Source organism: Lupinus angustifolius, chromosome LG10, assembly GCF_001865875.1.
Source record: "Lupinus angustifolius cultivar Tanjil chromosome LG10, LupAngTanjil_v1.0, whole genome shotgun sequence".
Lineage (NCBI taxonomy): Eukaryota > Viridiplantae > Streptophyta > Magnoliopsida > Fabales > Fabaceae > Lupinus > Lupinus angustifolius.
Window position 1 is genome coordinate 10,674,576 of NC_032018.1, and position 24,762 is coordinate 10,699,337.

General features: G+C 32.2%; 2 protein-coding genes across 3 annotated transcripts; both read left to right on the forward strand.

Moving 5' to 3' along the window:
• LOC109357736 (probable arabinosyltransferase ARAD1) lies at positions 215-3,107 on the forward strand. Its single transcript, XM_019601762.1, has 2 exons — positions 215-1,683; positions 2,351-3,107. The coding sequence occupies exons 1-2, from the start codon at positions 715-717 to the stop codon at positions 2,900-2,902; spliced, it is 1,521 nt and encodes a 506-aa protein (XP_019457307.1). The 5' UTR covers positions 215-714; the 3' UTR covers positions 2,903-3,107.
• On the forward strand, positions 7,162-12,935 carry LOC109358717 (probable S-sulfocysteine synthase, chloroplastic). Of its 2 annotated transcripts, none has more exons than XM_019603121.1 (10): positions 7,162-7,425; positions 8,297-8,406; positions 8,730-8,787; positions 8,926-9,189; positions 9,359-9,496; positions 10,784-10,835; positions 10,955-11,016; positions 11,631-11,690; positions 12,002-12,082; positions 12,654-12,935. In XM_019603121.1, the coding sequence occupies exons 1-10, from the start codon at positions 7,213-7,215 to the stop codon at positions 12,732-12,734; spliced, it is 1,119 nt and encodes a 372-aa protein (XP_019458666.1). In that variant the 5' UTR covers positions 7,162-7,212; the 3' UTR covers positions 12,735-12,935. The 2 variants fall into 2 exon arrangements, with proteins under 2 accessions (XP_019458666.1, XP_019458667.1); XM_019603122.1 differs by having other exon boundaries at positions 7,164-7,425; positions 10,967-11,016.

Sequence of the window (24,762 nt, forward strand, 5' to 3'; positions counted from 1 at the left end):
TCACATATAGTTTGATCTAATTAAAGTACTAACTAATATTAGCACATTACCCAATATTTTTCCTTCTAGTAAATGGACATGATTCAATGTTAATTATTCTAATATAACCATATGCCATAAACAATATACCACAAAAAAATGTTTTATTATAAGGTGAGGAAAACGCTCCCATAGTGAGGTTAGAACCTTTTCCCACCTTTTCTTCTTTCATTCCAACTTGTATCATAGCAATTCACACAAGAAAAACAAATACATACATATATAGAATCTTATCTTCTCCTATAGTTTAAAGTTCATACCTTCTTTGCTTTTCTTCCTATCCACTTCTCTATCTTTACCTCATTGAAACACACATTTTTTGTGGGGTTTTGTTGGGTTTTCATTAGATATTTGTTGCAGGGGCATTGTCGCAATGATTTTGTTGGTTGTTGGTGCATTAATCTAATGTGATTTGTAGTTTTGAATGCACTCTTTGCTATGCAAATCACTCTGAAGAGGTTTCATGATCTTAATATCTTTACAAAATTTTGCATTTAGTTTTGGACCCTCATTTTCTTTCTCATTATTATTATTTGAACAAATAGATTTGGCGCTCATTCGAGCGTCAAATCCATTTTGTTTATGTCTATCGACCATGTTTGTGGGTTATCTTAAATAACAAAGTTGAAGGTTGTTTCAAGTATTGAGTGGTTGGAATATTGGAATGTTATTACAATGGCTGAGACAAGAAATGTATCAGCTGCTATAAATGTTGCTTCTAAGCATTCCTTGTTATGCTTTTCGATGACAACTGTCATGTTTATGACAATTATGTGTATGTTGTTTGTTCTTCGTTCGCCATTTTCCGAGAGTAGTCCTAAATCCATTTACCAGAATTTGTTAAACAATTTGTTACCCAATTCCAATTATTTTACTACCTTCAATGATACAAATTCTGAGGTGCAGAACCATAATGTTGAGTCCTCATTTGGTAGCGAAAATGTAGAAGCAAACCGCGAGACAAAAGAAATATCCAAAACAGATGATAGTGTGAAATGCAGAAGGCATGAAAAAGTTGTTCTCAAAGTTTTTATGTATGATTTACCTTCTGAGTTTCATTTTGGACTCATGGATTGGAAACCTGAAGGGAAAAGTGTTTGGCCTAATATGAAAACAAAAATACCATATTACCCTGGATTCTTGTTCTTGCAACATAGTATAGAATATTGGCTTACTTTGGATCTTCTTAATTCCGAACTACCTGAAGCAGCCTCAAATGTTAAGGCTGCAATCAGAGTTATAAACTCTAGTGAAGCTGATATCATATTTGTGCCATTCTTTTCTTCTTTGAGCTATAACCTAGACTCGAAAACTAGTCCGCGTGATAAGAGTAGCAGGAACAATGTACTACAAGATAAGTTAGTAAAGTTTCTACGAGCTCGAGATGAATGGAAGAAGTCCGGGGGAAGGGATCATTTGATCTTAGCTCATCATCCAAATAGTATATTAAATGCAAGAAAGGTGTTATGGCCTGCTACATTTATACTATCAGATTTCGGAAGATACCCTTCAAACATGGCCAATGTTGAAAAAGATGTGATTACGCCTTATAAACATTTAGTCGATTCCTATGTCAATGACTCGTCCAGCTTTCATAGCCGTCCAACTTTGTTGTACTTCCAAGGAGGAATAAAGAGAAAAGATGTATGTTCCTCTTACTCTTTAATATATCTGTTTTATTGTTTCCTTAGCTTTTAAGAGGATTGAATGTGTACTTCTTAAGCTCATAAAGTCATAAGTTAAATTGGTTCTTACTGTTTATTGGTTCTTAGTTAACCTTAGCCTTATGATTCTTCCCTTGTGGTACATTTTATGAGCTCCTATACCAATATGGGGATTACTAGCGCCATAGTCCTTAAACTTTATATTATGTGCATGTTGGTTTGATGCAATACCAGTATCCTGCACCATTACAACTAATTTTGTGTGGAAAAATGTTAGAAAAATTCAATACTAATATTATACCTGTGATTTTATTGATATAACTACTTAACTAGAAAATCAAGTAGTTTAATTTGTCATGTAAATCACTTTTTGCCCCGTTATCAGAAATTATTTACTCTTCGGATCTATCGATGTAGGAGTTTCGGTTCTGAATTACATCTTCATTCAGGCTGCATTACACAAGGGCTTAAGTTCATGTATTCTTAAGTTTATTAATGTTTATGAAAAAGTTAGTATCTCAGTTGTGAGAGAAATGCTTAGGAAGTAGCTCATGATTTGGAAAGGTAGAGTTCTGAATACAATGCATATATCTTTTTCTTTGCTCAGAATTTCAATTGTGCTCAAGTTGAAATTTTTTCATTCTCAGGGAGGTCATATTAGGCAAGAACTATATTCTCTCTTAAAAGATGAAAAGGGTGTGCATTTTTCATTCGGGAGCGCGAAAGAAGGTGGAGTCAAGACAGCTACTGAAGGCATGCGTTCATCGAAATTCTGCCTTAACATAGCAGGAGATACCCCTTCATCGAATCGCTTGTTTGATGCCATTGTTAGTCATTGTGTACCTGTAATCATAAGTGATGAAATTGAGCTGCCATATGAGGATGTACTTGACTACACCGAGTTCTGCATATTTGTTCGTTCGACCGATGCTCTAAAAGAAAAGTTTCTAATAAACCTCATTAGCAGCATTGGCAAAGATGAGTGGACTAGAATGTGGAACAAGTTGAAAGAGGTTGAGAATTTCTTTGAGTTTCAGTTCCCATCTAAGGAGGGTGATGCTGTCCAAATGATTTGGCAGGCCGTTGCGCGTAAGATTCCAAGAATTAGATTGAAAACAAACAGGTCTAGAAGGTTTTTCAGGTCTCTCTATGGTAAAGAAATGAGGCTCAAATCAAAAACTGCACCAGGTAAGAGTTAACTTGTTATAAGAAAGGTATTTTTCTTAGGAGTTGTATACCTTAGATTTTGGATATGTTGTCATTTTAAATGTAAGAATACTTAGTTTTAATCACTTCATGTTTTCTTAATGGTTATGTAATGTTCATACCACAAGAGTTAGGACAAAAAAGAGGACTTAGGGAATATGTACCCAGTTATGGTTGAACTTGGGGGCATAAAATAAAGGTTTTTTGGGTACTTCAATGATAAATCTGATTCAATAAGTGGCATTCCACTACAGCAAAAGAACAAAAAAAATCAGTTAGGAAGAGTTTTCTTGCTCCAAACATATAACCACACTTAGATAGGTGCACCATCAAGGCTTTTAGCTTAATGATGTAACACCCTGCAAGATCACACAGAAATAGCAAAATGTCAAATGTTCAATGCATATGAACGACATTTGTTAGAAAAGAAGAAATGGATTAGTTCCTCGTCCAAAGGGTGAAAGATACTCCACCAAAAAAAAACACTTAAATAGGTGCACTCAAGTAAGGATATTCACTACCTTCGAGCTTCAACAATATTTCAGATATGACAATCTAATTCTAATTGTAAACCATTATAGTATTTTTGCAGGATTTACAATCACAACAATTTTGTTACTTTTTTTTATTAATTATGGATTAAATATTTGTTTGAGTTTCAAGTCCACATTATTTAGTAATGAATAAAATTGGGAGCTTATAAGTTGTTGAATCCATATCATTAAGTTTTGGGGTTATTGTGTATTTATCTGACCCATTATCATATAAAGAAAACACTTGGGTATATGGAAAATAAATAAAGTTATTTTCTCCTACCACTAAAATTATAACTTGTGTCTCATTTAAATATTTTTTCAAAAATATTTCTTAAAGTTAAAAAAAGTGTATATATTAAAAATTTAGTAGTTGGGTGAGATAATTTATCTCCTAGTATGAGGGTTACTTTAGTATGATATGTAGAACAAACTTTCTGTTACTCACTTCTGAAACATGTGATGTACTTCCCATTATATATTTATGACTTAAAGTTTTTGGGTTAAGGCATGGAGTCTAACCGATTTATTGTAATTCATGGTTGAATAAAAAAAACAATGCAATTCATGGTGTATTTGGTGGGTTATATCTGATATATATAATACATTCTAAATATGAAGGTGATCTTATCCCAAATTACCAATGGAGACTAATTCTGAAACGAATGGATAGAAATAGGGAAAATACTACGTAGTTGGACACCATTACTTAACTTAAAAAACTTTTATGTTTCCTTGGGTATATTTGCTTAGGTTAAATTGCTTTTGGTCATCTAACTTTTAAGCTAGTCACAAATGCTTAAATGTTTAATTGGATTCCATATTAAAAGAAAAACTAAATAAATTCCAATTAATAGAATTTTGAATGAGTTAATTACAAAAGATCTATAATTATGTTTATTTTTTAAAATGTTTTGTTTTCGCTAACTAAGGAATAAGAATAAAAACATGTTTGTCCACCTCTGTTAAGCTCTCTTAATGGAATGAGTAAAGATCTATTCGCTGTCTGTGCTCTCTCGTGTGGTATTAAACACTTATGTTATTAATTTACGAAGTTGTATGTTTTTTTTTTGTTTTTATCGATTGCATGTTTGAAGTAGGTAGATAAGAAATATGACTTCTAAGAAATGAAATGTATGTAGTAAGAAAAAATGTACATTGCATGTTTTATCAATTAGTCACAAGTGAAACACTACATCTTGAACCAAAACTTTAAGGCATTAGTTTCATGGGTCTTTTCTATTTATAAATTCTTTCACTCTTCCTTACATATCCAATGTGAGACTTTACACTTGAATAAACCCAAGATAACTATGTAACATCCATAGAATACTCATGGCAAGTAAAGGTGTGACTTGGTTTCTAAATGGGCAAAAGAAGGGGAAAATGGGACTTGAGAATAAGTGTATTTCACAACTCAAATTTTCCCATTCATTCATCCCTTACCATCTAAAAATTGATTAGCAAATATGCATAAAAATTTCATTGCAACTTGAATTTTGGAAGAGAATAAAAATAAATTAAAGGTTTTAGAATCATTTTATCAATATATTTTATGCTCTCAAATATTTCCTTTACCCCATTATCTTCCAAAAAACCAAATTACAAAAAATTAGACAATCTAGTAATCGTGCAATTGGACTTGATTACTCTATAATAACTTGTGAGGATTATTACATTGGCGATAATAAAGTGATGCCCCAATCAAGTCAAGTTTTGATATTATTGTCTAAATTGTCATTGGAATGCTGATGAGAATGCTTTTAGAAAGGTTAAATGAAAGATATGAATATTTTCTTTACAATTGTTATTTTTATATTCTCTCAATCCCAATAACATGGTTTTCATATACTAAGTAAATGTTGTTTTAAATTCAGAATAAAATTATAAATGGAAAAGTAATTAATGAAGATTTGTTTAAATAATGATAAAAATCACAAATTTGTTTGCTTTTGATTATATATTATATCGAACCATCTCATATTTTCAATTTCATATTCTTTAATACAAGTATAAATGTCTTTTCTTAATAATATTTTAAGTATTGTAATAAATTAAGATCCTTTTCGAAATTCATAGTTATCTCCCATCAATCGCCCTCAACATTGAGCGTTAATATTTGTTCTTATACATACAAATTGTCAATTAATAGATTTGTACCCATAAATATGTTAAAATAATATCAATTATATTTTTGCTTTTAAAACATAAAATAGTCTAACTGCTCGACCTAGTATACGTAGGGATGACAATGGGGGAGGAATGGGCGCAGATACTACTTTCTGGTATTTATATCTGCACTATTTGTGAGTACACCTACAGGTAGCAGATATTTTGCGGTACCCAAATAATTTTTATGTTTAAATATATATTTATATATTTTTCAATAATCAATATATAAAATAATTAATACATGAATAATAAAATTTATGTATCTATTAAATTTATCATTCATTTCAATTACTAAAGTTCATTACAAAATAATAATAAATAGATAATATATAATTATAAAATAATAAATCTTGTAATATATAAATTATTTAATTAAAAAACTAAATTTATAAATATGTGGTACTCATATGGCGGATATCATGATACTCGTTCCCACTCATAAGCTATTTTTACGGGTATCTATTATGGGTATTTTAGCAGGTGTCGACAAGTCGAGTGTTTTTGTCATTCTTATGTATATGAGATTTTTTTAAAGTTGGAGCATAACCTATATAATTATATAGGATTTTTTACCTCTTCATCTAGTGAAGTTAGGTCCTATTGGATTCCCAAGTAGATCAAAAAGTTAAAAGTTAATTTCTCTGAGTGACACTTCTTGGGAGAGACATACTTAAAAAAGATTAGTTCGTTATCTAATGAATGATACATTTGGTTATACAAAAAATATATAGAATTATTTCAAGAGTGTAATATTTATACATTGAGAGTGTAAAGATTTATATACAGTCAATACGTCATCCACCATTTATTTGTATTATTTTTATTAAAAGTCAACAATGATTGAAAATGATTAATGAATAATATACTAACTATGTAAAAAACTCATACACGATTAGCTTAGACATCTTTTTCTCTTGTTTTAAACCTTAGACTACTTGTTTGTATGCTATGCTTTAAATAGAATTCTTCATAGAACCTTCTTGGACTACACCCCTAAGTATTAGTTATGAATCAATTATTATTTAAATAACAATTGTTAATCAATAGTGAATATATATATATATATATATAGTTAACTTGTGGTTAATATTAGTTTTTCATTTTTAATCATAACTCACAAGTTTAAATCATATCTCTTTCGCATAACTAACAAGTTAGAGACTGTGGTTTTAGAATAGGAAGCTTTTTTTGTCTTAATTCTTAAACAATGAATATTTAACTAATAGAAAAAAAATGTATCCAATAATAATTATGAGTTTTATATATCATTATTGTATTATTTATAATTTATATTTAATCATTAATATTAAATAATGTATTGATTGTATACAAATTTTTATATTTCACTACATATTATCAATTACACTCTTAATTGTTTTTTGTATGTCTATATCCATATTATCAATTAGCAAGGATAAAGAAAAGGAAGCCCAACCTTTTTGTCCCAAAAAGCCCGTAACACACCGTGATATTGAATTAACTAAATAATCATGACCAAAAAATAAAATAAAATTTGAGCAAACGATGAATAAATAAATTATAAAACCCATCTTAAATCTTAAAAAAAAAACACATTAGTCCCTTCAAGAATAAGAACAATGCTATCATCTTCCCATCTTCTTCTTCCTCAACCTTTCACTACTCCACTAAAACGTCACCGTTTTACAACTACTACCCTCAAACCTTTTACTTCTTCTCCTCCGTACAAACTACCTTCCTCCGTCTCCGTTAAACCTTCTCCGTTAGTATCAGTGTACTCTAGCAATAGAGAAGGACTTGACACTGTTAACATTGCCGAAGATGTTACCCAGGTTTTGCACTAACCCAAATATTATAACTCTTACTGTTACATTCCTCTCATAAACTTCGAAAGTTTTATTTTTTAATGTACCCATTTCTTAAGTATTTTGAATGTAATGTGAATATAGAAGCATTCGGTGTATTACACTACTGGTCCTTTATTTTACAAAATTAGAATATAGTGACCTAGGCTGCTGCTTATTGACGATAAGGGCGAGCCTCAAATTGTTGCTTAGTGACAAAGAGGTCACGAATTCAACTTCCGGAAACAGACTCCCCGCTTGAGGGATAATGCTGCATATATATACTCTCCGTATTCATATTAGGTGGGAGCCTCGTGCATTAGATTGCTCTTTTTAGTGACCTAGGCTTTATTTGGCACAACTAGCTTATAACCTTATCTGGATGCTTATATAAGCTAAAAGTAATAGCTTATAAGCTATAATCTAGGTAAAACGTTTTTAGCTGATTGAATTGAAAGTTTGAAACTGTTTTGTAGGATTTGGTGATAAGCTAGCTGCAAAATGATATAAGCCCCTAGGTTATTATGCAATAAGTTGCCTCAAATAGCATATAAGCTCACAGCTTATTGAAATAAGCCCCTTTATCAAACACCAACAAGTAGCAATTTATTGGTCAAATAAGCTACTTGGCTAGCTTATAAGCTATATTCGACTGATGGTGGAGGATGGTTCTTCGTTTCTATGACTAATATGACTAGCGCTTGTATTTTCAAGGACTAAAATGATAATCTGTTATAATCAGGATAATATGGTATATACTTACAAATTCAGGGGCTGAAAGGAAAGTTAAGTTTAATAATAATAATACTGATACAATTTATTTATACAAAATGTGAACGATATCTTAAATTTAATGCAGTTGATTGGAAATACACCAATGGTGTACCTCAATAAAGTTACAGAAGGCTGTGTGGCAAATGTTGCTGCAAAACTTGAGTCTATGGAGCCTTGCCGAAGTGTCAAGGACAGGTAGTAGTTATGTTAGAGAAAGTCTATAGACTGGTTTTCGCAAAAATTGTTTTCTTCATTCTTTGTTATGATATGCTTTAGTCCTGTTAAGGTTTGGTACTCTTAATCTGTTATATATAACCATATCAGTATGGCTCATCTCGTGAGAAACTTGTCAGCATGGTGTAGTGGTCATTGATCAAGTTATTTTGCATTTTCATCAAATTGAAAGATATTATTACCTGATAGCATTCCATGATCTGCACTTTACAATATGCTTTTTACCCTCAAACCGGGGATACAGAATGTCATGTTTTAATATATGGTATGGTTCAAAATGACAGAATTGGCTATAGCATGTTATCTGATGCCGAAGAGATGGAAGCAATTTCTCCAGGGAAGGTAAATCTTGTAGATAGGTTAATGCAATTTTTAGTACGCCAGCTATCTTTAAACTTGAACAAGGATGTTATGGTTTGTTCAAACCTAAGGTTTCCTATCTCGGATTTTCTTTAAATTCCTGAATATGTATTGTTGCAGACTATTTTAGTTGAAGCAACAACAGGAAATACAGGACTTGGCCTTGCTTTTGTTGCAGCAACAAGGGGGTACAAACTTATTGTCACAATGCCCGCTTCTGTAAATATTGAGAGGAGAGTTCTTTTACGTGCATTTGGTGCAGAGGTTGTTTTGACTGATGCAGAGAAGGGACTGAAAGGGGCAGTTGACAAAGCTGAAGAAATTCTTCACAGAACACCTAATGCTTACATGTTTCGACAATTCGATAACATGACTAACACAAAGGTATGTTTCGACAATTTGATAGCATGACTAGCACAAAGGTTAAGTCTAATCCATCTAATATGAAAACCCCTCACCTTATTAATCACCGTGTTTTGAATTATACGGTGCATCAATGAAATATAAATTGTCACATAAGTTAAAATACATGTTATTAATGCACACATTACAGATCCACTTCGAAACTACAGGGCCAGAGATATGGGAGGATACCTTGGGTAATGTTGATGTACTGGTTGCTGGGATTGGAACTGGCGGAACTATTACAGGCAGTGGACGTTATCTGAAAATGATGAACCAAAGAATAAAGGTTCAATTATTTCTTTGACAATTTTGTTTATTTGCTAATTGATATTCTCTTTTAAGTCTCTGAGGTCTTGAGTTCAAATTCCATTACCTGCACTCTATTTATAATAAAAGAAATTCTATGAAATTGTGACAACTTATGCCAACAACTCAACAAGTTAGGGTCATGATCTGGAGCCTTAAATTTTGGCTTGTTAAATGAATTAGCCAAATTTGAGCTTTCATAGATTCAACTCATTGGGTTATGAACTAGCTTGATAGACACATGCTCACTTAAAAATCTATTTTTTTCCTTCTGTCTCATGTTTATGGTCTAAATCTACATATAAAAACCATATTATCAGTTAATATTCAAAGAACTTTATAACTTTGCCTTGATCAAGTGGTTCTCACTCATTACCAATAGGCAATAGTCTTAATTCGAACATGTTACGACCCCCACAAGCCACCACTGTATGCATTCTTACCACCCTTAAGCAGTGATGGGTATAGATGATTTTGAAAGAAACTAGTCATGTAATAATAAATATTTAAGTGGATGAGTTGAACATTTAATATTATGCCCACAAGTATGAGATTGATTTATTAAATACTGTTCATTCTCATTAAAAACTCAACTGATATTTATTGCTATAGATTTTGATGTAGACATGTTTAAAACTATTCCAACTTCACCATAGTTTATTAAGATAAATATGGAAAAATGCTTCATATTACTTCATGATTTCAGCTATTATGTGTCCCCTCAACCTGTCAATCCTGCATATATAGGTAATCCTACCCTTAAGTTGAATAGTTGGTGCTGTCTTTTTTATGTTATTGGTTGCCTGGTTGAACTCGGGCTACACGTCGTGAGGCGACAGCGACATTGAGAGATGATTGAGCAATCAAATAAGCTTGTGTTCATTTATTCACCCAAGCTCAATCCAAACAAATTTTCATTGAGGTGAGGTGAGCTTGAGCTTAGGCAAACTTGACCCAACTCAGCTCATTGCCAACCTTATTCTTTATGAACTGCTATATATTGTTTGTTCCTGTGTTTGATTAAGAGAGAGGCAAAAAATAGCTGTATAATTATTCTAGCACACAATTTATTAAACCATAAAGTGTGGCCAATATTTTCCACTAAGACTTAAGTTTTATGATGCGTATGAGTGTTCCGGGCATCTATTAAGACAATTATTGCTGTATACTATACTTGCTTCTTGATTTTAATAGTGCAAGTGATGCTTTATCTGTTTAACTGTCCTTCTCCTAGCATTACAGTGTGCCATGTTATATCTTTGCTTAGGTAGTTGGAGTGGAGCCTGCAGAAAGAAGCGTGATCTCAGGAGACAATCCAGGTAAGAATCTTTTAGAAAGTTCATAAATGTTCTTTCTTGTTGTTTGTCTTTGTGCTGCTAGTTTCAAGCACAATATCCACTTAATTGGATTTTCTTTTCAGCTATTGACTATGTTGGAGAATTTGTTGCAGGTTTTCTGCCTAGTAATTTGGATGTCAAACTGCTTGATGAAGTTATCAAGGTAAACAAAAAGTTTATTCTCTGTTATAGATTCACCTTTATGCTTATCATTATTTTAGGTAATAAAGAGTTCAATTTTGGAGTCATCTACTTGGTTATAATTGATTTGCCTGAAGTGTCATGTGCTGAACTATTTCTAGCTATTTCTTAGTGGCCTTTTGTTTTCAGTTATGCATTGCTTTATCTTCATAATTTTCTTAAATAGTTTATTTTTTCATAATAAAAAAATGGTAGACAAGATAGGATTAAAAATGAATGCATTAGGGTGAAAGTTGGAGTAGTTGCTATTGTAGAAAAGATGATAGAATCGTGCCTTAGGTGATTTGGACATGTGTGGAGGAGACCAGTAGAAGTCCCCGTAAGGAGAGTAGATCAAATGGAGGTTAGTCCAATTTGTAGAGGAAGAGGCGGACCAAAAAAACCATAGGCGAAATGATTAATAAAGACTTAGAGATCAATGCTTTGCCAACGGACATGATTTATGATAGAGCATTATGACATTCAATGTAGCCGACCCCAACTTGTGTGTTAAAGGCTTGATTGTTGTTGTTGTTGCTGTTGCTGTTGTGTAATTTATTTTTTCATGATAAATTAACCTGACTCATGAGAGCACAGGTTACCAATGTTGAAGCTATTGAAATGGCAAGGAGATTAGCATTGGAAGAAGGTTTGCTGGTAAGTTACAATTTAAAATACCTTAAGATATAATTTGTTCTGTGTTTCATTTTCTAGTGTCAGTTATTAGCAATGACAATCACGTTCTTGAATTTATTTACTGGTTTTGTATATCTATTATATGTATTTAGTTCTCTCTACATATTTTTAGTGTGTATATCTTCTAGACGCAAAATTCAGTTAACTATTGGTTTGGCCTTCTTCATCTTCAATTGTGCGTGTTGCTGGAATTCAATGTAACTGTAGGCTACAAGTAGTTTGGTTTTTACTTTTCGAAGTTTGTTTTTTTATAATTTAAAATTTGTATCTAGGTTGGAATTTCTTCAGGAGCTGCAGCAGCAGCTGCCATAAGTTTAGCAAGACGCCCTGAGAATTCCGGAAAACTCATTGTGGTGAGTTTCTTTTAGATATTTTGTCTCTTTAGGTTGTTTTCATTGAAGTACCCTTTAAAATTTATATGCATGATTAGGCACTTCATTACTTGAAAGTTTTAAACATTCATGTTGATAGAATCAGAAGTAGCTTTGTGAATTTTTGTCACCAAAACTGATGAGCATTTTGCTTAGAGATCTATTTATCTGTTCATCTCAGTGCTGGTTAGCTTTTGTTTTAGGATGTCAAACTCAACAGTTCATTTTGCTCTCTAAATCATCTCTGGGCTCAAGTTATTTTGTTGATTTAACATGCTTATTCGGGTATTCTATGAAACACCGAACTTTAATAACCTTTATGTATCTGTATCTGATACCGATACTTCATCGATATGTACCGGTAGCGTATCAAAATTATTCTTTTGAAAATTAAATAATTTATAAATCCGATACTGTTTGGATACTCTCCAATACTTCATCGATAAATGCATGTAGATGTTCTACTTTACTTTATTCCATGAGAAATATTTCTCAATGTTAATGATTGTCCCTAATGTTGATTCCTTTTCCCTCTTGTTTTGCATTATTGAAGGTTGTATTTCCTAGTTTTGGTGAGAGGTATATTAACACTGCCCTCTTCCATTCAATCTATGAAGAGGTTCAGAAAATGTAACAATGATGGGTTAAAGCTATATGATGTGGTCAATTACCTTTTGGAGAAAATAGCTACCTTGTGCTTTGTATAGGTTCAATCATCACACAGAATATATCAATTTAGAATCAGTACACATTAACAGAACTAGTCTTCTGTAATTTTTCAATCTTTGACAATTTTGCCTCAGATGCATAATTTGTAAAAGACAATATTCCAATATCAATCACATGATTTTTGACATTTTCTATTTTTTCTATCCTATCTCATGCATATGTAAGAATCTGGTTACACTGGTGTAAACTATTTTTTATTTACTCAACTTTCATTATTTGATTTTATCTCCATTGATTATGATTTTAGCTTTAGCAATGTTTTATGCCATTGGTTGAAAGGAAAATCCAAGTGAGAGCAAATGAAAAAATGGTTTACTCCTGTGTAAAACTGATCAACTGACTCAATGAGAACAATTTTTATATAAAAATTGTGAAACAATAAATTTGACTATACAATTAGGACTAAAAGTTGTCACTTAATTTATTTGCTATATGTATATATGCCTCCTCGTGCATGCATGGTTAATTAATGTGTTTTTATGACACTCATTTAGAGTAAATACTCATTTTGGTCATTCAAATTTTTTTTTGTTTTCGGTCACTAAAACTTGAAAAACTCAAAATGATCTTAAAAATATTAAATGTGACAAATTACTCTTTTTAAACTTTTTTGTTACTTATTTTTGAGACACTTCAATCTATATAAGAGATTATTTTAATCTACATTTACAATCTGAATATTAGTTTGAGTTTTTATTTTTTATAGATCAAATTGGTACACTCTGTATTACTAAAACTATCGTGTATAAACTACTAAAATGAGCTTGCTTGTATCCCCATAAGTTCCACCTTCAATTTTTTCCTCCTCATACTTTTGTGTGCAGTTTTGATGTCTTACCATAAAGATCATTGCTTTTCATAAAACCAGACACGGGAATGTACAAAAACTAAAGTATTCCTGAGAATCACATTCCTCCCGGGATATAATTTGATACTGGAAAGTTGAAACAAACGCTTTCTGTAGCCCAAGTATTATTCCTCGAGAGAAAAGTGTCACCAATTCGACCCTTAAAAATTTATATAATCAAATTAGTCCTTCGAAGTTTTAAAATGTTCCCACATGAGACAATAATTCCCCCGAAGTTCTTAAACTTAATCAACAAGTCCCTAAAAGATAGGCGAGAATGTTTTGATACTTTCAATGATATATTTGATAAAAAAATCATTCAAAGATTTTTTATATTTTGAATTGAGGGTGTAGTATTTAATGTTGTAAGAAAGATTAAATTTTAATCAAAATAGTTAATATAAAATCGGTGGAAAGAGTGTTGGTTAAACTAATTATTCTCAACAATAAGAGTTTCGGTTTGCAAAATTGCAAAATTAACCTCATTATCCTCAATCATAAATTACACTGACTACCACGGTTTAGTGAAATTATACAAATCATTATGCTCTTTTTTTATACACGAATATCTCGTAATTATATATATATATATATATATATATATATTACACTAAGTATCTTGAAAGTATCGTGAAAGGGAGATGATTGTGAATATACTAATCTCCTTTAAAGAGTGTAAGAGGTAGGAAAAATAGATAAGAAGAAGATCGAAAGAGAGAAGAGAGAAGAGAGAATGAGAGATTCTGATTTTGATTTTGTAATTTTATTGATGATTAAAATTAAGTAACTAGTGTTAGTTATATAGGAAATACGGAAGGGTAAAATAGTAAAGTAACTGAAGTAACAAACTCAGTTACTTTACAAACAGATTTACAACTAAACTCAACTTAGTTGAAACCAAATGCATTATTCTAATAACACTGAATGCATTATTCTAATATATCCCCCTGAAGCTGAGGGTACAGATCTATAGAAAATTTTGAACTCTGAATTGATTCCTTAGAGTGATGAATTGATTGTTGGGAAGAGGTTTTGTTAGAATGTCAGCAATTTGGAATTATGAGGGAATATGCTTGACTATAAGACTTTTATTTTGAATCTTATCTCAGACAAAATAGAGATTCAATTCTATCTATTTAGTTCTGTTGTGCAGAACTAGATTGTGAGACATAACCATTGTACTCTGATTATCACATAAAATAATAGGAGTGTTGAAAGATATCTTGAGTTCTTTGAGAAGAGATTCAATCCACATTAGTTCTTGAGAGGCTAAAGCCAGGCTTCTGTATTATGCTTCAATGCTAGATCTTGAGATTGTATTTTGTTTCTTTGACCACCAAGTGACAAGATTTGGACCCAAGTAGAGGCAAGCTCCTGAAGTTGATTTTTTGTCATCCACGTCAGAAGCCCAATTAGCATCACAAAAGGCCACAAGAGATAGTTTTGAGGCAGTGAACCTAGCAGTCGGATTGATGGATAATCCCATAGATTTGGAGCCATGAAGATACTTAAGAATTCTTTTTACAACTGTCTAGTGAGATTTTAAGGGTTTTTCCAAGAATTGACACACTTTATTCACACTATAGGTGATATCTGGTCTGGTAATAGTAACATAATGTAAGGCCCCTACAATGGATCTATAGAATGTGGGATCTTCAAAGTAGTCTGAGCCATGCTTAGTTAATTTGCAGTTGTTAGCCATAGGGGTACTGCTTTCTTTTGTAGAAGATAAATGTGCCCTTTCAAGAAGATATTTGATGTATTTTGATTGAGACAGAAAAAGAGATCCATTTTGTTTGTGTTTGACCTCTATGCCTAGGAAATAGTCTACGGTTCCTAAATGTTTTAGAGCAAAAGTGTTGCTAAGATCTTGGATAACCTTATGAATAAGAGTGTTTGAAGATCTTGTGACAATGATGTCATCTACATATACTAGAATGTATAGTTGATGAGTGGAACAACTTTGAAAGAAGAGTGAATTATCACATTTGCTCACTTGAAAACCAAGATTGACGATATACCCTTTTAACCTTTCAAACCACTGCCTATGGGCTTGTTTTAGGCCATAAATAGCTTTGTTTAATTTGCAAACCAATGATTTATCAATGTGTTAGAAGCCAGTGGGTTGTGTCATATAGACCTCTTCATTGAGAAAGCCATTAAGAAATGCATTGTTGATGTCCAATTGCTCAAGTGGCCAAGGATGAGTGACATCAAGAGTTAATAGAATTTTGATTGTGACATGCTTTACAACAGGGGAAAATGTCTCATTATAATCTACTTCATGCTTTTGAAGAAAACCCTTTGCAACAAGTCGTGCCTTGTATTTGTTGATAGTGCCATCTGGATTTTCTTTGATTCTGAAGACCCATTTGCACCCAGTAGCTTGCTTGAGATGTGGCAGTGGCACTAAAGTCCAGGTATTAAGGGCCATGAGTGCATCATACTCTGCCTTCATAGCATGCTGCCAAACTGGAATTGTAAGGGCAATTTTGACACTAGTTGGTTCCAGATTTGGATCTGGTTTGCATTGGATGAGAAGGAAGAAGAAGAAGAGGTTCATTAGATACAAAAGAAGTAGTTGTTAGTATAGATAGAGAATAGCCAGTAGAAGGAAAAGGTGGATCAGATGAAACTTGTGAAGTAGAATTGGATTAGGTGAGTTGAACAGGGGCATGAGAAGGGTTCTGTGGATGTAATTCAGTGTTATTTTGAGGTAACATAGTTGATTCTGATGCAGGATAAGGTGATGTTTCAGTAGGTGAGACACATTGAGGCTTAGAGAACACAATAGGAGACTGTGAGGGTGAAGAGACAGAGGAAGGTATACTGATAGAAACAATTTTGACAGAAGGAAAATGATGTTCATTGAAAATGACATATTTTGAAATGTAAATTTTTCCTTCTTTTGACAGGCATTTGTAACCCTTATGATTGAGGGAGTATCCCAGAAAGATACATTCTGAACTTCTGTGACTAAGATTGAGGGAGTGTCCCAGAAAGATACATTCTGAACTTCCCAGAAAGACTTTGAGGAATTTATAATCAGGAACTTGGTTAAACAAAAGTTGGTAGGGAGATTTGTGATTAAGAGTAACTGAGGGAAGCCTGTTTATGAGATATGTGACAGTGATAAAAGCATGGTCCCAAAAGGTCATAGGTAGATGAGAGTGGGCTAACAATGTTAAACTAGTCTCAAATATATGCCTATGTTTTCTTTTAACTATGCATTGTTGATGATGTGTGTCAAGACAAGTAATCATATGCACAATCCCAACAAACTTTAGGAACTCATTAAAAGGCCTAAATTCCCCACCATAGTCACTCTGAACAGCTTTAATTGTTTGAGTGAATTGGTTTTGAACATACTTAAGAAAATATTGAAAGACATGTAAGGTTTCAGATTTCTGTTTTAACAGAAATAACCAAGTATGTTTTGTGTAGACATCTAAAATAGAGAAATAATAACGAAAACCACTAGTTGAGTAAACAGAGGCAGGGCCCCAGAAGTCAAAGTACAGTAATTCAAAATCAAAATGATAAACTCTAGTAGAAGTGGGTGCATGAAGTCTATGTGTTTTTCCCATACAACAAGAAGAACAGAATTCAACAAGATTTTTATTTATAGAAGGAACTTTACATTGAGTCAAAATATCTTTTACAATAGTGTAATGAGGATGTCCTAACCTATTATGCTAGAGAATAAAAACATTGGAACTATTACAAGTTGCAGGGATAGATAAACCAGTGCAACTTATTGTATGAGTAAAAGTAGAAGGGAATGACTTGAACTAGGTAGAAGACCATGAAAGGCATAGAGTCCTTCCTTGGTGAGAGACCCTTGAAGAAGAATTTGATTAGTATCACGTGATTTCACAAAATAGTGGTTAGGATGGAATTCGAAATAGCATAAGTTGTCTTTGGTAAATTGTGAAACACTAAGGAGATTTTTAGTTATGGTAGGAACAAGCAACAAATTATTGAGAGATAAGGAGACATTTGAATTATAGGAAGAAGTAAATTGAGAATTTCCAACAGAGTGAATTGGAATACTAGTGTCATTACCCATGTAGATTTGATCATGACCAAAATATTCAACTGGTTCATGAACAAGTGATGCATCCGTGGTTAGGTGATTTGTTGCTCTATAGTCAGGGTACTAGGTAACACACTTAGGGTCCCTTGGTGGAGAAGAAGGAAGCTCTCTGTTGGCCTTGTGAGCAGATATGGGATAATTGTGGTAGTGTTGAGACGGGCATGGCCCAAACAAGGAATCTCTAGCATTATGTGAACCATATGGTCCACCATTGTCATTGTAGAAATCAGTTGGATACTCTGGATAGAAGCGAGCCGAATATCTGGATGGTCCATGATTAGTCTGAAATGAGTTGTAGTGTAAATGACGTGGCACATATCCTGAGGATCCATGTTGCATATTCTATCCAGTTCTAAAGTTTGGAGGTGCACAGTAGTAGAAGGTAACACCATACCCATGCTTGTTGCAGTAAACACAAAATGTTGGTGAGGAACCTCCACGAGGGTATCTTCCTCCACGGCGACGTCCACCATAGTTCACACGACGTCCACGAGAACCACAAAATTGATTTGAATTCCCATAGCCATAAGGAGCTGGAGAAGGAGGTTCTGTTTTAGGAGAATAGTATGCTGAAGGTATCATATATGGCTTTGACTAAGAAGATACAGGTGTAGAGGATAGGGGAGAATCCAATGCTATATTCACAGAAAGAGCATATGAAATAGTCTTGTGTTTATTCTTTTCTAACCTAGATTCAAAGGTCAGCATAAATGACTCTAGGTTATGAATTGTAGGTAAATCGATTTGACTTTCAATGGAGGTAATCACTGGTTGATATTCCTCATTTAAACCGTTAAGATGTAATCAATGTGTTATGAGGTAGAAATTGGAGTGCCGATAAAGATTAGGCCATCAACTAGACTATTGATATTGGTGAAGTAATTAGAAATAGAGTTTGATCCTTGCAAGATTGAGCGGAGTTGAGAACGTAATTTTCGGCTACGAGCTTTCATTTGCGAATTGCAAAACGAATCTAACTCTTCCCAAAGCTGCCACGAGTGAACACAGCCTACCACTCGTGGTTGCAAACTTTCAGATAGCGAATTAAGAATCCATGAGAAGACACATTGATCAAGGTCATCCCATCAAAGATACGATGCATTGACTTGATTGATTAGTCAAGCATCATCATTGAGAAATCTATGTGGAATTTCAGTTCCACGAACAAATCAAGTTGCTCGATTTGATGTTAGGGTTGCTAACATGAAGTGTCTCCACACTAGATAGTTCTTCTCGGTGAGCTTCATGGACGGAGAAGGAAGAACAAGAGGAGAGGACACCACATCAAGTGGCGTAGTAGCGGAAGGAGAAATTGGAGGAGAAGATCGGAAAGTCCCAGAGTTTGTTTCGGTTGCCATGGCGTGATACCATGTAAGAGGTAGGAAAAACAGAGAAGAAGAAGATCGAAAGAGAGAAGAGAGAATGAGAGATTCTGATTTTGATTTTGTAATTTTATTGATGATTAAAATGAAGTAACTAGTGTTACTTATATAGGAAATACAGGAGGGTAAAATAGTAAAGTAACTGAAGTAATAAACTCAGTTACTTTACAAACAGATTTACAACTAAACTCAACTTAGTTGAAACTGAATGCATTATAACTAAAATGCATTATTCTAATAAAGAAAGGTGGATGTAGTTTTTTAGACATGAGAGGTGATAAATTTAATTAAGCTAAACCAGATAAATATCAGTATAATATACTATTTCTTCCACTATCAATTGAGAATGTTATAACCTAAGTTTGATTTTTTGCTTCTTTTAAGTACAGGCATTCTTCTTTGTTGTGTTCTTTGAGTATGCAAAATTCTAGTGATAAAAGCATATTATTATCTTCTTTTTTTCCTTACTCGTTTGGTAGCTATATTTTCAAAGAGAGTAACAAATAATGTTCTTAAAACCAGACTAATAACATTTTTAACATATTTCAGAAGGCACTACATATTAGCAAGTGGTAACTTCCTCAAGAAGTCAAGCACTAAAGCATAAAGCTTTTCCAATTCTTATAAATGGACAAACCCATTATACCTTTATTTCAAATGAATGAGAATTCAATTCCCTTTAAAAATCACTTCCTTTTGAGTGACTTAGCTTATATTTTGGCCACACTTCAAGAATTCAAGTATTGCACAAGCATAACAATAACAGAATCTTTATTATTGTTGAAACTGGCATTATATTTCTCATATGCTGATTCCATGATATCATCATTTTTTTAGATGAGGAAATAATATTTACTAGGAGTTTTTTACATTATTAACATACTATCCATAATTTATGTGTTAATTATTATTGACTCTTAAGTAAAACTAATACACCTGACAAAGTAAACAAACTTATTTAATATATATATATAATATCATTATAAAGTTCTTTAGACCGTTAATATATTATCAATCATGTGCATTATTTTTATTCGAAAGTTAATAATTATTAATATACTATTGAATGATTTAGACTATTTTTCCTTTTAGGCTTTGTTTGATAGTGGAGTTTTGGAAGGGAATGGAAGAGACCGGATGACTTTAGAAAGTCTTCCCCTTGTTTGGAAGTTAGATGAAATAGAAGGAAAAGGTTTGGAGGAACCCTCCATGTATCTATTTTTAAAGTCCCATAATTTGAGGTTTTTGGAGATAAAATATCAAAATATCAAAATATTTTTAGTAATATTATATAATTATACATTATTGTTCATTTCTCATTGTTAATTACATTTTCAAAGGAAAAAATAAAAATATTCTTACATTAGTTTATCATCCTCGTCTATATTTCATACTTCCAAACAAGGGAATCTTCCTTCTTCCTAACCATTTGATCCATCTTCTTCCATTTCCTTCATAGTTGCTCCCAAACAAAGCATTATGTTTTGTTTGAGAGTGTGGTTTTGGATGTGAAGAGAATAAATGACTTTGAAAAGTTTTCCCCTCGTTTGAGAGTTGAATTAAGGAGAAGGGTTAGGTTTTGGAGGCTTTCTCAAACCCTCTAAGTAAACCTTCAATGTGTCTATTTTTAAAGTTCCCTCAATTTGAAGTTTTTTGGAGATAAAATATCAAACTACCTAAATATTTTTAGCAATATTTTATAGTTACATATTATTGTTAATTTGACATTGTTAATTACATGTTTAAAAGAAAAATAAAAAATATTCTTACATTATCATTCATCTAATTTTTGTACTATCAAATAAGAGAGATGATTTGCCTTCTTTTTTTCTTCTCTTCTTTCTCCTTTCTAACTTTGTGGTCAGTTTACTTTTGTTTCCCTCGTAACTTCCAAACAAAACCTTAAAGATTTTCCCCTTTATTTCAACCATAATGGGCCCATGAGCTTAGCCTAATATGAAGGCCAATTAAATGCTATGGCCTTACTAAGCAAACTACATTTTCCACATTATAGCACAGATGTTGATTTACGATTGATAGAGAGAGAAGTGTGGAAAGAGAGCTTAATGGTTTATATTAGGATAAGACAACATAAATTGCATTGAAGGCAGTGGGATCACATTGTAATTGGACAATAATAACAATGATTTAATAGGTTGTCCCATTTAGTCTTTCCCTGTGGCATTGGCTTAAAATTCCTTTTTAGATATTACGAATGATATCTTTTTACCTTATAGCTAAATAAATAATTTTTTTTGAGTTTTGTGGTTGTCCCTCCCAATAAGTGTTATGACCAGGAATCAAACTATTAATATTTTGGTCATCCAGAGGATTTAATGAAGTCTTATACCACTAGAATCTTATATGGCTGATTATAGAGAAAAGTCATTGCTATATTTTTCATATGAGCCTAAATGAAAAAGTGTCACCAACAAGGTATTGGTTTAGTGGTGTAAGGTCACATTAGATCCAAAAAGACCAAAAGTTTAATGGTTCGATTTTTTAGAGTGACACTTGTTGAGAGAGACAATCACACAAGTTAAAATAAATTAGTTTCATATCCATAGGACATAAATTATCCATAGGATGAATAGATACTCTTTATGCCACGAATCATTTAACAAGTGAAGCGTGGGCAATGAAGCATCTTATATTGTGGTCGCATAAGTGGACTAGTTTTGTGTTTTGCACTAAAGGGAAGGGATCATATTTAATATCTCATATGTCAGCCATGCAATGTTAAGAACAAATTAATTGTAACAGCAATGTGGAAAATAGATGCAAGGGGTTTTATCCGTTCCGCATCAAAGATTAATTGTTGATTGAATCAATCCTACAAAAATCGAAGCAAAACATCAAACCGGAAAGGGTATAATATAAAGTTTCAGCAGTTCGCTTTTGAAGTTCAAATTCATATCTGCATGCATCATTAACATTTATGGCCGAAATTTAGGAGTGGGTAAAGGATTAAATTTTTATGATTTAAGTGTTGATTGGTATTTATTTAATTTGATGATGTGTTGGTGGTAGGAACTCAAGCAAGTGGTGCTTATATATAAAATATAGTATAATGTTTTGATTACTTGGTTAGTAATTTATAATGCCTTATGTGACGTTTGGAATAAATGACTAATGTTATGATACCATATAAGCATATTACCATGGTTTGTTGTTGATTCATGTTTCACAAATGTATATTGTCACAATGGATATTTGGAATATAATTGGGGGGATCATTGATCATTTTATAAATCTTGTGGAGATTAAGAATCATGTCATACATTCATTGGAGTATTTGTTTTAGGTTTGATACTACTAGTTTTATCTTAGGCTGGAATACTCTTTTTCTTGTATTATATTTGTTTTTTTTTCCATTTATTGTGGTTCATAACCCTACAACTTTGGTTCCCTAGTAATAAATTTGGGAAACTTGATTTATTTACTATGACAAGGGAATAAATATATGAGGAAAAGTAATATTAGTATATGAGAATGTAACAAAATCCAACAAAATAAGGAAGGGGTTGTAATATAATAAGGAGGAGATTGGAACAAAACAAAAAATAAGATCCTAAAATAGCTAACATCTAATAATATAGATAAATAAGGAATGTATTATTTCCTCCGCTCCCTTTAAGTTGGAGCGTGAAGAACACAAATGCTCAACTTATCCAGAAAAAAACAAAACTATTATATTCCAAATGGTTTGGTGAAGATGTCCGCTATCTGATTTTTGTACTAATATATAAGGGATGGGTTCTAAGAGATTCAACTCTCACACAAATAAAATAGCAATCAATTTCAACATGTTTATTACGTCTGTGAAAGACTAGCAGGTTGTTGGTTATGTGTCTCAGCACTTGAGTCGCAATAAAGTGAAGTAGGTCTAACTAGTGGCGTTTCAAGGCCGAGTAATGGCCATCGTGATCAAAAGATTTCACTTAATGTAATAGCCATTGCTCGACATTCTGTCCCAGCCGAGGATCGATAAGCAACAAATTGATTTTTAGTGTGCCAATATATTGATGCACTTCCCAACATGATTAGATATTCAGTCCAGGAGCGTTGAGTAAGTAAACAACTTTCCAATCAACATCACAGAATGTAGTCAAATTTCCGGTGGATGGCAAGAAAATGCCTTACCATGTGTCAATTTCAGATAACACAAAACTCTTGTGTCCAAGTGATATTGTCGTGGACTAGACAAAATTTGGTTGAGCAAATTTAATAAGTGATGTCAGGTCTAGTGACTTGTAAGTATAGTAAGCGATCAATTAGTCGTTGATATTAGGCAGTATCTACTAGTACGGTATCAAGTGTTGCAATCAAATGAATGTTTTGTTCCATGGGAATGGAATTAAACAACACATATAGTCCACTCTCCTCCAAGATGTCCAAGGTGTATTTCCTCTCATTGAACATGAGTCCATCAACAATACAATAATCGTGTAGTCCACTCTCGTCCAAGATGTCTAAGTCGTATTTTCTCTGACTTAGCACGAGTTCATCCACGATACGAGCCACCTCAATTCCTAGAAAGTATTTCAAAGGTCACAAATCTTATATACTAAAATGTTCATCATGATATTTTTTTAATTTATCACAATATTTCTTTAATGATTTGTAAATTTATTTGTGAATACCTTTAATTATAAAAGATATGAAATGCAATGAGGAGAGTATAAAGAACATTAAGGATTTCCATCATCTTATATAAATCTTATATTTTCTAAATGTTATTGTATATTCATTTGAAACTAAGTGATGAGTGAAATTTTTATCTTTGTTAATTAATTAAATTAGGGTCTTCATGATCCAAAATGGAATATCAACAAATTTTACAAGAAGAAAAAAATATGTGCAAAAATAATAATAAAATTTATAACTTAGAGTGAATACAAGAAAGGAAGACTATCGAGATAGAAAAAGAATATTCTTTAATAATAGAGAGACAAGAGTTATAAAAACCAAAAAAATAAACGAAATAATATAATACTTTTATTATTCTATTTATAATGAAATAATATGTTCATTATGGAAAGAACAAAGTGAAACAAGAAAAACACGATACCATCCTTTTTTCTCTTAGGCTTTATTAGAAAATTCGAGATTTTTCTACTAACAAAATGTTAAAATATCTAAATCGAATTAATAAAATTATATAATTATGTTATTGTTCATTTTTTCATTGTTAATTACATATTTAAAAAAAAATTATATTATCATTATTTTATCCAACTCTTATCTAAATTTCACAATCCCAAATAAAACATTTATTACCCCGTCATTTCCTCTCTCATCCTTACCCCTTCCATCCCAATAAATCTCCCAAAAAAGCACAATACATTCGGTATAACAAGGAGGCATATCTGCACCAATGACAGCGTCGTACAGTTTTGTCTTGTTTCTCAGATGACAGAGAAGAATACTGAAAATTGTTGTCTCATATAACACCATTACATCAACATTATTGATTATTTTTTTATTAAAACTTTTATGTGTATTTATAAAATAAGTTATATAAATGTGTTCGATCATTCATCTAAGACTAATAATTACATAATTCACACTTCATTGTATAAATTTTTTTTACTGCTTGTTATTCTGT

Coding starts and splice junctions, on each gene's coding strand:
- LOC109358717 (XM_019603121.1), top strand. CDS start 7,213: ATGCTATCATCTTCCCATCTTCTTCTTCCTCAACCTTTCACTACTCCA. Junction 8,407..8,729: donor TGCCGAAGTGTCAAGGACAG/GTAGTAGTTATG, acceptor TCAAAATGACAG/AATTGGCTATAGCATGTTAT. Junction 9,497..10,783: donor TGATGAACCAAAGAATAAAG/GTTCAATTATTT, acceptor ATCTTTGCTTAG/GTAGTTGGAGTGGAGCCTGC.
- LOC109357736 (XM_019601762.1), top strand. CDS start 715: ATGGCTGAGACAAGAAATGTATCAGCTGCTATAAATGTTGCTTCTAAG. Junction 1,684..2,350: donor GAGGAATAAAGAGAAAAGAT/GTATGTTCCTCT, acceptor TTTCATTCTCAG/GGAGGTCATATTAGGCAAGA.